Genomic DNA, 16046 nt, shown 5'->3' with positions numbered 1-16046 from the left:
ACAAGGCAAACTTGTGAAGATTACGCAGCTAATCACATGGCCGTTTTACGCAATTTTCCATTGATTTCTAAATTGCTGCATGCTGAGGATCATACATCGATAAATGTACCCATGCATATCTGTAAAGGCTTGCGTAAAGGTACCGGACTATATGACTAACCGTCCCTAACTTCTATTTCCTTCCCGACAGGAAGTGGTTAAAGTGCGCACTTTTTGACAAGCCGTGAGAAAGAGGAAGCAGGTTTGCCTGCTTGCTTACCAAAAGGGAAGTTTCCCATCAACATGTTAAGTGATAGAAATCTGGTTGTCGAAAGTTTCCAAAAGACCAAGTTGTCCTTTTCTATCCTATTCTGTTTCTGTTTCCATAAAAATGAACGTTTATCGATGACTGGTCGACTTGCAAGGATGAGTACTGACTAAGGACCGGATCTAGTACGGTGAAGTAATCACATCGTAACAAGGTATCGGCATCATTAGTCATGCTTTAAAATAAGAACACGTAATATTTGCAAATTTAATAGGAAAACATATTGGATTAATCTTTTTTTTTTCCAACAAAATGTCTAAATAATTTCAAACACGCTGACTCGAGTCAAATCTATCAGCGTCCCAGCCAGCGTTGCTGCAGTGTTGGATTGTGAGAATAAAACTGCAGCAACGCAATCGCAAAAAATAAGCAAATTATCGTTTGATGCCGACGTCTTCAGGTTTATAAATTTCCTTCAAAACCTCACATCTTTTTTGTCGACACAATGACGAAAGAAAACCTGTGAAATATGGACGTAACATGAGCGATGATTCAGCTTTCTTGAAGGTCAAGTGAAATGTTACCCGTTAAAGTAATGATGACGTACTTCCGGTCACATTTTCTTTCCTCCCCCTCCTCCCTCGCAGGATCGGACCTTGATTTTGAATGGATAAGGTTTTTGCGCGATAGATAATATAATCTATCAAAACCTGAAATAAAAAAGAGCCCAAGGAAAAATATCCAACAATCTATGAATCAAGAAACATTTGGCTTGCTGTGGTGAATTAAAGTTCAGTAAAATCACAGCACTTGTTATTTTTAAAAAGCATTAAGTCTTTTTTAAACATCGTCGTCTTCTTACTTCAGAATAAAAGGCACTATTTTACAGCATATGTTGCTTCCTGTCTTCAGTTTAAGACGTTGAATCCAGCACTGAAGGTTGTCGTATCATTTCTAAAACTTCCCGCATCAGTGCTATATCCCTTATTTCCTGCGGAAGTACGACTGAAATTTGTTCTCAACTTTTCGTGTATCGACATGCATGTTCAAGTGCACGAGGTTTTCATTTCTTTGTCACGGCAGGGCTCGACGCGCACGGAACGAAAGTTGATGAAACATGTCCCCTTAGGGTCTATAACTTTAGAGAAGTATAAACAATGTTTGTTTCAAAAACCTTAATTCCTGTTAATTCACAGTAAAAAATTAAATTTATTTACTTATGTTAGATATTCGTGCCACTATTTTGCCTGTGCTATAATCACGAAATATTGTCGTTTGCGTCATGAATTCATTATCATTAACATTATCTGATCATTAGCTACTTTCGCCATAATGCTTTTTAATCCCAATTAAAAGAAAAAGTTTTTCCGGTGGTTAGATGCTTCATGACCGTAGAGACAGTGTGCAAAGGATTCTGGTAGTAGTTGTGCCGCGCGACACCGCGATTAATGTGATTATATACCTATCAATGCTGAGCCCCAGGGGCTTCATAGGGGGGAGGGGGAGGGGACAGACAATTAGATTTCACGTTAACTTTTGCCTTGGTGTAGATTTTTATATCATTCATAGCAATAAGTGGCTAAGAGTTGAGTAATTCAACATTATTGAATCTTTGAAGATTACAAACTTTCAACTTCTTGATCGTGACAGTCGGGGCATGGCTGCACATATTGAATTGGAATTTAGCGTGTTAGATTTATTTGTAGAGAAAACAAAACCAGAGAACACGTAGAAAAACCCTCGATCTCGAGAGTCTCCGGCAGATAATTAATAAAAAGGGCTTTTGTAGGTCAGATTATTAATTAATTAGTCCCAGAGTGGGATTAGAAGTAGTTAAGACCCCAGCAACTGCCTTGATGTTCAATAACTGAATTTATCTATCTCTCTGGCTAGGAGGAAAAAAATCAAATACTAGTGCTCTCCACTGCCAAGACCACCTCCTCCATATCTGTTATGGAGGGGGGTGGTGTTATTCTGTGAGGGATGTCATCTAGTCACACATTCTGAAAGATACCCCTCCCCTCCCCTCACTGTGATAGACGTAAGGTCAAAGTCCAACTGACCATCCCTCCCCAAATGACGCCATATTGGGGGTGCCCCTCCCATAGCTCCTCCAACAAGATTGAAACCAACATTGCCGATAAATTTGAAAATACTCAAAGTTAGAAAAGTACTGCTTTGTTTGCTCCTCGATGAGAGTTTTACGCACGCATATTGCGACCTGATAAGAACTCAGTTCTTGGGTTGCATGTTACGCCATAGCCGTCATATTAACAAAGCATTCCTAATTAGCTTCTGTTTTTAGATCTACCAACATGGCGCTGTTTCATTGTTATTTTGGGTTGCACCCCAAAAATATACTTTTTCAAAACTATGTTTAGCAATACAATTGCTATCTTCAGTAGGGAAATGATTATAAAAAGTGGATTCTAGACCTATATATACGCAAAAAAACTACTCTATGATTTTGGGATTTGTTCTAAAATACCAAACATTTTGAAAATACTTATTTACCCATCATAAAAGGCCTATTCACTAAGCTATTTTTGCGTTATATATGTCAAAGGACGTAAGCCAATCCTTCAAATTTATAGCTAATCCAATAACACTTCCGCCCCATCACATCGTACTATTTCCAGATAATACATCCATTCATATCTTCCTAGTCCAAATTTAGACTTTGCACGACTATTTATACATATGTATATTTATATAACAAAAAAACGATTTTCGCTCGGCAGGTAGTAAGACCAGATTAAAAACTCATGCTGCGTAATGATCATCTATAAACACGCACCAAATACTGACAAGTGATCAAGGCATAGCGGTCAGGTTATTGGCCTATACTTTCCTTACCTTTTTTTTATTCTTATTTTTATTTAACCATATATTTTCTGATTGTTAGCTCCAAGAGCCATAACGGCTCATCTAGGGAGATCACAATGTATGAAAATTATTAATTATATTGTACAATGATTTACGGAGTACAAATAGAAGGAAAACAAAAAGTAAGATAATAGTACGAATATAGATATTTACAATATCAAATCAGAAGAATATTAAATACATTGAATTAAAATTTAGTTTATGATAACGAGTTCACAATGGACACACGGACACACACACACACACACACACACACACACACACACACACACACACACACACACACACACATTCAGAACCTCTTTGTATTTCTTATATAGCTTTGAACCAGCCTGAATAAAAACTGATTTTCTTCTCTTTTTAATTTTGGCGAACTTTCCTTACTGATAGATATAAATTGAAAAAAACGTTCGGACGATTTTTGTTGCAGCATCATAAAGATTAACCACAGGTTACCCAGGCTCTCCACTTTTATGAGAAAATGTATTTAGTAAATTCGATTTTGCTAAACTTTTGTGAGGTTTCGCTAAGATTTTGGAAATAAAACTTCGAGTTTATAAAAAGAAGTGTACTTACCGTCTTGTATTTTCGATTTTAAGCTTTTTTTTTTTAGCGATTTTAGGTATCCTTCCAACTGATCACCTCAAAGAGACATTATTTCTTTATAATTCTTTTTTACTACTGAGGGATCCCTCTTTGATACCATATGCGTAAAGCTGATCCCCCTACAGTTGTCTATTTAATCCCCGATCTCCGCCCCCCCTCCCCTCCTCCAGCGATAAATAATGACTTGCATGCAAGGCACCTGAAGCATGAAGACAATAAAACAATAGCCACGGATAATGAATTTGGAGTTAAACAATACCCTTAAAACAAAAAGTGTAACCCGGAATAAACCCCTTGCAGTATGTCAAAACGCAGCTCAATTTGGAGGACAAAACAATAGGTTTCCAATTATCAGGAGATTGAAATTCTTTCGTTTTGTCCTCCAAATTGAGCTGCTTTGACGTCACATGCAAGGGGTCTATACGATAAAGATTGTCACAAGAAAGACCCAGAATCGTTTAGGAAGGAAGCACATCAGAAAACGACCCTCCGGGCTAGTTCCCCGCATCCTCTCCTCATGTCCCCCTTCCCACAGCTAATCCACCCCCTCCCTCTTTCCATTTTGGGCCGGCTACACAGCTTCAAAACATTCACTATTAGTCCCGAAAAAAACGCGGAATATGTTTTCTTTTTGCCCATTTCTTCGCAAAAGGATAATCCTCTAGCGGTTCTCCGGGAACCCTCTCGAGCTTAATTCCTACTGACAATTAAATTTTTGTTAATGGACCAGTCACTTAACACACAGGAAAGCTTGTGGCTTTTAAGGGATTAGTCTAATTCTTTTTAACTTTTTACTTGTTCTAAATTTCATCCTGTTTTTAAGCCTATAGAATCAATTAGAAAGGAAGTTTTTTGGAGCTGGATCATGTACTCAGTGCTGGTACAAATTTATATCTTTTACCACAATTGTAAATTTTCTCGCGCGCTGAATGGTTAAAAAACGTCGTAAATAAGAGGCCATACCAACAAATGGCGTCATGCAAGATTTCGTGCAGTCTATTTCCTAGAGTTTTGTGAGTTTTGTAGTAAAAAACAAATTTACGATGGTTTAGCGTGGTATGTCCTCTTATTTACCACGATATGACGCCAAACGTTGGTCAAAATTAGTTATGGACCCACTCGGCTTACGCCTCGTGAGTCCATAACATTTTGACCAACTTTTGACGTCATATCGTGGTAAATAAGAGGACATACCACGCTCAACCATCGTAAATTTGTTAAATTTATCACAAATGTAAATTATCTCACTTTCTGATTGGTCGAGAGCCGTGGTAAATAAAAGGACATACCAACAAATTACGTCAACAACTAACAAATCGCTCGCGCACGCGCACGAAGCCAGCGCTCGCTAGAAACCGTTTTCATTCAGTTTTTTAATTTTACGACTTTATTGGGTAATGCCTATTTATAAGGTATTACATAAGATAGTAGAACAATTAGAAAAATGAATGTGAAGGGCCAGTCTACCCGCAATTGCAATAAGAAGAGCGCGGATTGCCATACTAGTCACTTCCCTTGAGAAAGCACAAAACAAATAGATAAAATCAATTGAAATAAATATAGTATTAATTTATCCGTGACACGACTTCGTGAACAAGGTCAGCTGTCTAACGAAGACTCCTAGATCTTTTTCCTTTTGTGTTTGAAGAATTTCTTCTTTCCCAAGATAGTACCCAAAAAGATGTTGGACTTTTCTTGCATGTCATCGACAAGGTTTTACATTTGCCGTTAAATTTTATGTTGTTGCTTCAGGTCCGCGCGTGAAGGTTTGTCAGTGCGTGTTGAAGGTCCTCACAGTCGTTTTCAGATGTAAATTACGAAACAGCTTTGTGTTATCTGAATACAAAGCAGCCGTAGCTCCCTCAGAGATGACTTCAGCCAGGTTATTGATGAAAATGAAATAAAAAAACGAATTCCCGATGTTTTTTGTGGTATGTCCTATTGAATTACGACGGATTTTTTATGACCCCCCCCCCCCCCCCCCCCTCCCCATATCCCACGGCCTAATAATAAAATGAACTAAATTCCTAAATTTATTTTTCAAAATCCCCATTTCGTTAACCCAGCCTGGGGACTCGTTTTCCAAGAAAATATGGAATAATAATGAGATACCTAAGAGCGGTCTTTTGTCTTTAATCTACAGTTCAACAAAGGTTACTTAAAGTATTCCTGGACTGTATATCATCTGTCACTGGTACACTGCAAAGAGCAAAGAGCTTGGTAAGGGCAACAACAAAGGTCTAAAAGTGTTTCCGCTTGCTTCTGTTAATCTAAATACATCGAAATCGTTTGTTCAGGTAAGGATATTTTGCAAAATATATCATTTCAGAAATAACCGCGTACTTTTACTCTTGACCGCGAATGCTGACCGATCGTTGTAGAAACTCTTTTAGTTACAGAGCGATAAGTTACATCATGCTTTACTGATATTTTATAAATGTTATATCTTAGTATGGTATTATATCTTGACAATATAGCGTACAGGTCTTGGTTATTTTATGGTTTTAAAAGGACGCATTTCAGCCCAAGCTGCAACGTGATATATTTTCCGCTAAAAAACAAAGCATTGGAATATATAATAGATCCTTCGTTTGTGTTTCTATGGTCGTTAAATTGTTTTAAACTGCTATAACCTGGCATTTACCGATTAGAAAGCGATAACTGTTCAACTTGGTGTTTTTTCTGATCGTAGGCTCGTTTTCCCTCGACACAATAAACAAAAAATATGTTTTTTAAAAACATGTTTTTATTCCTGGCGGCTCAACTCGCTATGACTCCGGGTTTTTTTTCCTGCGTCTCTCGCTTCGTGCCAGTATTTTTATATCTAAACATTGATGATGTCTGGTTATCAGAAATTAGATCAAGACGATAAAAATATTCTCTGCTTTACGAGCTATCGTTTGGTTTTCCCGTTGGTCTATTCCTGATGTTTTGATAGTTATTTTTCAAGCTGTAGGGAACCATTACACAGACAGCCGCGCAGCTGTTAAAAAATAAAAGGAGTTTAGTTCAAGATGAATGGTGAGAAAGTCGACAGAAAACAATCGACAATATTTCGTTTCTAGCTTGGTTCTGGATTATTTTTCTTTGTCTCGCATTCAAATATTACTTATTTTTTACTTGAATTTATGCAAATAAATTTTTTTTTTTAATGACAGGCATTTCTTGCTGGAATACATAACAATTAACCGAAAATCTTCAAATAACAATACGTATTTATAAGTGCACTCCTTTTAAAGCCCAGTCACTTATGGATCTTATAATTAATAGTTTTATGAAGCGAGAATAGAGAAATACAAGGGCGTAGGCAGGAGGGCCATTGCTCCCCCCTTTCGTGGCAACAAAATGGCAGCTTTTTAGAATTTAAACACAGGTAGCCCAAGCTTGGTTTCTGTGGTGTCATGCTATGAGGCAATGTATGGGGATTCTTCAAAAATTTCAATAACATAATTGGAACGTGAAATAAAGCCTCGAAATTTTACCCGATCATTGACAAATAGCACTTCTTTCGCTCTGTGTGGTTATTATTTGAATTTAGCCCGTTTTAAGGATTTTCAAAATTTGAAATTTGTATTGAAAGTCTCAAGCTAAGTAAAGCTTGAGGCGGTTTGAAAGGTAATTCTAAAAAAGCAAGAAATTTTAAGTTTCCAGCTGGCCATTTTCGCCGTTTGTGAAGAACTTGCAATAAACTTGCCATAAGAATGACGGAAATAAATAAAGAACTTGATCAAAGATCTTTCTGTTACCAATCAAAAAGCTAAAAATATGGAAAAAGCTATTTGTTTTATCGTTCGACTTTGTAGCCCTAGCCCTAGCCCTACCCCTATAGTGAGCCAATCAGAGGGCGAGAAAACTTAACGAACCAGTACCATAGAAGATAAACGCTTTTCAGTAGCAATTGCTATTCGTTTTATAGTTTGAGTAAATGCCTGCCTTCGTAGGGTGCATTCAGTCAAACTGTTGTTTAGCTGACGTCACCTAAATTAGATAAGTTAGTTACTATTTTAGCTGACCTCACATAAATTTGAAACTACGAAATGAATGTCTATTCACTCATTCTCTGGTAAAACAATTCCCCGCATTTGCATGATCGTTATTTGGCGCGCTTTTACTATTTTAGGTGACGTCAACTAAATAGTTATCTAAGTTAGATAAATTTATCTAACTATTCAACAGTTTGACTGAATGCACTCTAATGGTTTTCACTATGAACCAATCAGAGGGCGAGAAAACTTAGTACCATCAAACAGCTGCCAGAAAGAACGCAATCAGGTAGTAATCTGCTATTTTAGCGATAAAAATCTCTACGTAGAAGAACCAAAACAATTCAAAAATCTGCAATTTGTTTTCTCTTCTACTACTTATCAAGATTCGGAAAATCAGCACATTTCTCATTTCAGTCTTAAGAAATCTTTTTGATATCAATTAGATATTCCACGTTTATATATTATTATCCTTTTGCTGTTTTGTTATGTATTCGTTATTTTTGTTGTTTTATTTATTTATTTATTTATTTTTTGTTGTCGTTTATATGTTATAATCTTATACCATTAATCATTCATGAGCTCATCGACCAACCATGCAGTAGTTTGAGACCCCCCGCATCAAGTACGTCCACACCCATTTCAAAGTTCTAGTACTTTGAAATATTTCAAAGTCCGAGTAGTAGGACTTTGAAATATTTCAAAGTACTAGAACTTTGAAATAAAGACAAACAAACAAAAAGGGTATAAGATGTCGTGTCAAATACTCGTCACTGTATCCTATTAGGGTTTCAACAAAATTCTCGTGGAATTTCAAATTTGAAATTCCACCCGGATTTTGAAACCCCAATAGAATACAGTGACGAGTATTTGAAACATTACATATTTCCATTTTCAGAACTCAGAATTTCGAAATCTTTTCAGGCTGCCTTAATGAATTAACATTAATTAGAAGAAAAACTGATGACTGATCTTGGTCTATCTTAAGCCCCGAGCTTACACTAGCGATTTTTGCAGCGATTTTTGCTGCGATTGTTTTGCGATTTTGTCGATAATGAATAATGGTAAAGAATTTACTTGTAAAGTTTTATCCAGGATACCAAGATTTTCCCTAGACGAATGTCTCTTTTGAAGGATGAGACAAAAGATTATATATTTCCGAAAATTGCCACAAAAATCGCCGCATAAATCGCCGCAAAAATCGCCAGTGTAAACGGGGCTTTATGATAGTCGTTCCAATCTTGCAAATTTTATCTTTGTTCCTTTTTTGTTCCTTTTTCCGAAAGCTCTTGGCCTGTCTAGGCTGATCCACGGTTATTGTATGCACGACTGAGTGACTGATCAAGCCTACGTCATCAGGCTTGCAGAATTAATTTGAGGTCTCAAAATTCCTGTCAAAAATTAGCAGTTTTAAAACAACTCGTTAAATAATAGCTCTGAAGGTTCATCAGATTCATACGAATAAGTGAAGGAAAAAACCCGGAAATTAACAGGTGTAACACAGAGTGGTTTTTCTTCCACTGCCGGATGCCATTTGGGATTACCATTTGGGGTTTTTTAGGAGAGAGAAAAACTTTCGGTGCACGGGAGAATCACCAAGCAACTCTATTCATATAAGACGCGAAAATCAAACCCAGGTCGCGGCCTTGGTGAATCAATATCGCTGAATATTATTGAAAATGGATTATTTTTGTTCCGTTTTCAAAAAAATGTTTCAAAAATATCCGGATACGTGTTGGACGGGGCCTCAGAGTTTATTTAAGAGCACTTAGAGATAACAGCATAAACAAAATAATCCTCTACCGCCTTGTCTTACAATTGCCTGCGGTATCGTTGCTACTATACATGCGCACACGCATAAAATATCTACTTCATCCGGTTGATTTTTTTTCCTTCACTCGCACTTCACCTGTGACAGTTGCCAGCAAGACCTTCAACCTTCTTGGTTAGAACATTATCAAACACGTTTGGTCCTTTTCACTGGTATGTTGTATTCAGTCGGTCTAAAATGTTCTCCTGTGGGTTTTTTTTTTCAAAGCGAGAAAAGCATTTCTAATATTGTTGGTATTTTTGGATAAAAAAGCTGAATTCCCATTAGCGGTTTTTTTTTTGTTTTGTTTTGTTTTTTTGGTTTAGAGACGGGACTAAGAGTTAAAGTCGGGGAAAAGGGCTTGATTTAGAATACCGTATAGATTTCTCATTTGAGATCGAAATAAGGATATGGACTATTAGGTTTTGAACTAAACTAGTCTGAATTTCAAGTTATTGTATAAAATAAATCGGTAAAACAATATGCCAAGATCATAGATTTTACTAACGAGATAAAACCGCGGGTTCCCGAATCGACCCTAGCTTTAAGTCTGCAATTTGTTTTTAATTTTCACATAAAGATAGCGCATTTTATCTTTCGATCAATCTTTTTTATTGCTTGTGTCCGTATATTAATTAATTTCACTAGTCATATAGGTATTGTTTTTCTTTTTTTTCCATATTGTTTGTCATAGATATCTTGGTTCATCAACTCTAAAGGTGGTTCACTTATTCAATCTTAAAATCCAATGTAGAATGTTTTTGTTCAAATGATAAGCTATTCAAGACAAAGACACAACTTCATAGAATACCTCACAGTATGGAATCAAATAAAGCATGTCAACGCAATGCCTAAAATGGCAGGAGCAATAGCGATGACCATAGATTGCGGCTAACGAATTTACGGATTTTTTAGTCAAGGACAAATCAACCAATATTAAACCTACCCTATTAAAAATCTAGATCAAGCTTCGAAGGGAATATCAGTGAATCTCAGAGTCTAACACTAAAGAACTTTGTCCACTGAAAAACAATGGTCTCTAATTTGAAACTAAGCGAAGTTTTCCTGAACATTTTCGCCGAGTGTGTCTATCTCACATGTCACGTATTTAGTTTTTTGAATTAAAATGAATTCGAATTTTTTTACAATTAAACATTCCGCTTAAAACATGTCCTAAGGCGCCTCATTATGGAAAATCTACGCTAAAAGGACTCATGCACAAAACACAGCTGCTTATTGGCCGAGGCAGCTCGTTAAGCTTAATAGCAAAGATTGACCAGGATGCTTGTTTATCGCCCTAAATGTTAGATCGAATTTTATAGCCATATTTGTGTGAGTTGTCCATAGTAGTCGAGAAGTGATTCCAATTAAGATAGACAGTGCGATATTCTATTTGCCTTCTTAATGGCTTTTCTTTCGTTTTTTTCCCCTCTCTTTCTTCGTTCATCAATTATTTTTTTCTTTTCTTGGCTTTCTTTTATATTATTCTTTTCCTTCTTCCCTTTCTATTTCCTTTTTTCTTTCTCCTCTTTCTTTCTCTTCTCTTTTTTCTTTCTTTCGTTGTTTATTTATTCATTTCTTTCGTTCAATTTTTCTCTTATAATTTCCATTGACACAGTAGTACCAACTATTCCAAGATGCAGATTCGCAAATCTGTCCAATAACTCGTTTTTCCAGTTATCAATATCCAGCTGATTTTTTCGACGAATTATTTCGTAATTAGAGCATTGTCGAATTAAATTTGTTAAATACCGCATCGTTGTTCCATGATTACAGATTCATTTACGCAGGATTAGGCTCAATTTTGTTCGCTCCCTGTTCAGTGTTTGTATTTTTAATTTGTAAATTTTTTACTTTACGGTTGGTGTTTTTTTACTTTACCGTTGATGGAATTAGGCTAACCCGGAGTAAATTAATTATTAGTCAATGCTGTAGTCAACGCCGTGGTCAACGCTTAACTCTACCAAGGCTAGAGACTGATTATTGATGTATGAAAAAGCTACATGCTTTTGAACGCTGAGCCGCTGGTTCCTACAAGAACGACAACTCAAATGTCCTTAATATCACACTGAATAATCATTTTTGTCTCGGCCAACACAAGCGTTTACTATTTAGTAAATTTTAAATTCATAATGCATAATTTGCTTTGTCTCGTTTATAGAATAGCGCACTGACCCGAATCCGAGATACGTTCCGCGAGACGCAGTAACGCGGCCATTAAATGAACAACTCGTCTTTAAAGCTATCTACTGCAACACCCACAAAAATGCCTGGAACTGCTATTTATCAGCAATACTCCGAAACAACAGCCTTCGTGTTGCCTCTCTACGTCTTCACTATCATCGTGGGATCCATTGGTAATGGTATCATCATCCGCGCTTACCAAAAAGACAAGAAAACTCGTAATGTCTACCATCTTCTGATCACCAACCTCGCCATGGCAGATCTTATTCTCTGCGCCCTTTTTACTCCCATCCTCCTTGTCTACCGTAGCAACGCTTCCGCCATGCTCGTTGCTAAGACTCCCATATGCGAAGGCTCGATCTTCATTTCCATGCTTTCTATCTCCATGATGTATGCAGTCTTCCCTCTTCTTGCCTTCCATCGCAAGGATGTCATGATCAATCCACGTGAACCAAAACTCTCCTTCAAGCAAGCAAAGATTTTGACTTTTTGGTTTTGGGTTGCCTGTGCCGTCGTGTCCCTGGGACTGGTTGGAGTGGCCTGGAGCATTTTTCTGAGTGACACATTGGAACCAAAATTCTATCGCTGTCTTCTGATCAACACCGAGATTGATGCCTTTACCATTTACTTCTTGGGATATTCTTCCGCACTGTATGGTGTCTCGATTTTCGTTACCATCTCCATCTACTGCAAGATCTACAAGGTAAAGTATATTTCTACAACAGATACGGCACTTGAGCCATATTAGAACCGGGGCAAAACAAGCAAAATTTTTTCGTTTGGGAATTAAAATCTCTTTAAATGCAAAAATCTCTCATTTCTTCAGCCCTACAACATGGCTGCCATAAAACCTTTCTCTACTTTCGCATACCCATAATACCTTACGGCTTTTTCTGACCAGAGAAAACACTGCGCTCGTGATATTGAAATTCTCTTAGCTTGGTTTTGGTAGTGAACTGGTGCAAACGCAGCATAATATTGCTGAAGATGATAGTCGGTTGTTCTAAGTCATACAAACCTACCTAAAGCTATTATTTTGTTGTTTTTTTTATTCCCTCCTTTGTTTCTCCAGTCCCTCAACAACAGCGGTGTCAATGCTTCGGCCGATGAACGTCACGTGACCAAGATGTGCTTCTGGCTTGCCTGCGTGTACACAGCTTGTTGGACCCCATTCCTCTTTGTTCAGCTGGCGGGAATCTTCGGAAAGTACTCGGAGATCTACTTCAACCTTCATGCTTGCTCGTCTGGGATCGGTGTGATTGGATCAGCGATCAACCCCATCATATATGGAACCATGGATCCTTACTACAAGTCGGTCTTTTTCTCGTATCTGAAAAGCTCTCCATGCGAAAAGAACAAAATCGACGAAGCTAAAGAATAGGACTTTTTTTGTTTTGTGACGTATTTTCCCGGGGTCGAACTGTTCACAAAAACTGCTAAAATAAAGCGAAAATCATTTAAAATAATCTGAGTATCCTTCACATGGACCAATGGACTACTTTGACGATACGGTGGTCATCTTGGATCGAAAAGCATTATGGGGCGTCCAAGGGGCAAATAAAGCTTTGTTACAGTGATGACAAGATATTGATATTAACAGCTTACTACGAGAGAATACAACAAAAGATAAATTAAGACGGCACATCGATCACCTTTACTCATAAAAGAAAGACAAACACACGAAACTCTAATGTATATTTTCCCGTCATCATGGCCGTCGTAACGTCAAATAAGTAGTCTAGTTAGTCCATTTAGAACTTTGGACAACAAAAAATCCTGTCTTGGATGGCTTTTCGTTTTGGAACCCCGCTAAAACGGCTCTACAATATCAGTAGGAACTCTGTAAATATGACTTAAAGCAAGAGAGTAAATTTCTACTAGTCCTGCATGTTATTTTACTTTGAGGGCCTTGGCTAAACGAATAAAACCTGTTTCCAGAAACATGTTTCCTTAAATGTTTCCAAAGGTGGCAAAACTGTAAGGAAGCATCGGGAAACATTTTTAGTCAACATCATGCAGTTAGCGCATGCGCACTTTCAAATAACCTTTGACCTTCTCGTCCGCCATTTTGTTTTGACAAGATCATGATAAAGCGAGCGTTACTAAGCAAAGAATTTTTAGAATGCTGACTTTCGTAACTAAACGAGGAAACATCGGGAAACATTGTTTCCATGCGTATTGGATGTGAAGCATGAAATGTTTCTTGCGCACAGGAGAAACATTTTTGCGTCTTGGAAGCAAAGTTGTTGCACGCAGCAAATGCAATGTTTCGCATGTGGCTAGACTTGGAAACATCGGGGAAACATGCGCGCAGTAAACACGTTTCCTCGTTTAGCCAGGGCCTATATCTACATGCAGCGATACATGAAGCACCTGTAAAAAAGAGTCTCGATATAGATGTTAGGAAAACGAGAAACATGTAACGAAGTGAAGCAAAACTATATAGATTAAATAAGAGTAGACAAAGATTTTAAAATGTAAATTTTTTTTGCTCACTACCCTTGTACAAATATTCTAGTTTGATCGTAATGTTTTTACATAAGTTTCATGTGTCATTCTCTTGAGCATATGTTCTTTGTTTGAGGTTTATCCATATTAATGTGTCTTCTCATGCGAGTGGAGAGTGACTTTGTACTGTAATAAACCTTTACCTTGGGCGTAACCCATTTCACACCACGTGTCATTCTCTTGAGAATAATATTCTTTGTTTGAGGTTTATCTATATTTTATCATTGCAAATCATTTCAACTATTCTTTGATTGTAAGTTTACGTCATCGCGGCCATTTTGGTGTCATTTAACAAAAGATTTCTCATTAGCATCCATCGGCACCACAATGGCCGCCATGTTTTTGTCTTTTGACTCTCTTGGGAATGCTTGCAACTCATCAATTATTAGTCACTCAATAGTAGTGTTTGTCAGTATCAATTTTGATTTTATTTCATGGTTTTACTGCATGTGTTCTAAGGAATTGCCTCTGAATCAACCACACTTACTTAGAAAAACCTTTACTGTTGGCTTTCTTCACCTTGGCTTGCAGCAAAAGATTTCTTGCACAAATCGTGAGCACAAGTCAAATAAAGACTGGTAACCGTGGTAACCCAACAAGATGCATTTGAGAGATTCCGGAGATTCCGACCCGGGGGGGGATTCCGAGCCCTTCTAACACAATGATTTACTAGGAAAATTGCTTTTCACAAACTGCCATTCCTTTTTGTTATGGGTATCCCATCCACCAAGTGGCCACTGAGAAACTGGCAGACTTTAACTGCATCACTCCAACACACACGTCCGGCATTGGCCTATGGTGTCCCCTGTCCCGAAAGGACTGTCTCTACCATCTCTTTCGGGTAAGGGGTAAAAAGTAGTAAGAGTTTAGTAGTTTGGAGTGTAGTTTTTGTGAAGGGCCGGTTCGGTAGACATTAAAGAGAATGCATTGACCTTCGTGGTCATGTCAGCACTTAGCGGTAAAACATTGAATTAAATTTAATTGATTTGAATTGTACTCAATTTATATATTTATATACACATTTATAATTTATACGTTTCGGTTTGAATTCATAAAATGTTTAGACTTTTATGATTTTCAGCTGTTTCAGCGCTTTCAAATGTTTCAGCCGTTTCAGTTTCAGCTTTATACCGCGACCCCCACCAGAGGTGAGCATAGATTAAAGAAAGACCTATACAGATTAGTAGCAGTGTATTCAAATATCAGATAAAAAAGGACTTCTCTCTTCAAGCTGAAAGTCGCTCGTAACTCTAACATCTTAAAAAATATTATTATATCATGACACGATCGATAACGTTTTATATTCATGTATAAGTTAACAGGTTTAGATTGTAAGTAGTGCGGCCGGACTTCGATTTATGAAATGGAAAATAAAAACACATGCAAAATAATACGAAAACTATTGATGGTTTTCATGGCGGCCATGTTGGAGGAACTTAACAAAAGAATTGTCAATGAATTCTTTTGTTATATCCTCCAACATGGCCGCCGTGTCTTTTGTTATTTAATTCTCTTGGGAAAGGTTGAAAACCATCAATTCAAATGAGCCTTCTGTGCTCATTAATGATTAACGAGTACAACCCGTCTTGATACCCAGTACTGTCAAAAATAATAAAAAAGAAAAAGAAAAATTGCCCGCGATTAAAAATCCAGGATCAATAGCAACAGCATCACAAAATTGAACTTACTGACTGGTCGCTTTGTCTAAAATGATGTAATTCAAGAATGTTTATGATAAAGAAGTAAGTAGCATTAATATTTAAAGTGTATATGACACGAAAAAAAATTATCGCTTAAAATGTATAGTTTGTTGATAATACCA

At 37.2% G+C, this 16046-nt stretch overlaps 1 protein-coding gene across 3 annotated transcripts; it reads left to right on the top strand.

The window, feature by feature from the left end:
• Window positions 1-9: 9 nt before the first annotated feature.
• Window positions 10-14387, top strand: LOC116297855 (neuropeptide Y receptor type 6). 3 transcript variants are annotated; one of them, XM_031706167.2, is made up of 4 exons: window positions 10-461; window positions 5883-6036; window positions 11694-12419; window positions 12789-14387. In XM_031706167.2, the coding sequence occupies exons 3-4, from the start codon at window positions 11754-11756 to the stop codon at window positions 13095-13097; spliced, it is 975 nt and encodes a 324-aa protein (XP_031562027.1). In that variant the 5' UTR covers window positions 10-461; window positions 5883-6036; window positions 11694-11753; the 3' UTR covers window positions 13098-14387. The 3 variants fall into 3 exon arrangements, with proteins under 3 accessions (XP_031562027.1, XP_031562030.1, XP_031562029.1); XM_031706170.2 differs by lacking the exon at window positions 10-461 and adding an exon at window positions 5507-5670; XM_031706169.2 differs by lacking the exons at window positions 10-461; window positions 5883-6036 and adding an exon at window positions 9615-9705.
• The last annotated feature ends 1659 nt before the right edge of the window (window positions 14388-16046 follow it).

Source organism: Actinia tenebrosa, unplaced genomic scaffold, assembly GCF_029948245.1.
Source record: "Actinia tenebrosa isolate PJP-AT-01 unplaced genomic scaffold, QUT_ActTen_1.0 PGA_scaffold2__45_contigs__length_23673736, whole genome shotgun sequence".
Taxonomy (NCBI): Eukaryota; Metazoa; Cnidaria; class Anthozoa; order Actiniaria; family Actiniidae; genus Actinia; species Actinia tenebrosa.
The sequence above is the reverse complement of the archived record's forward strand: the minus strand, read 5'-3'. Positions and strand labels throughout refer to the sequence as shown.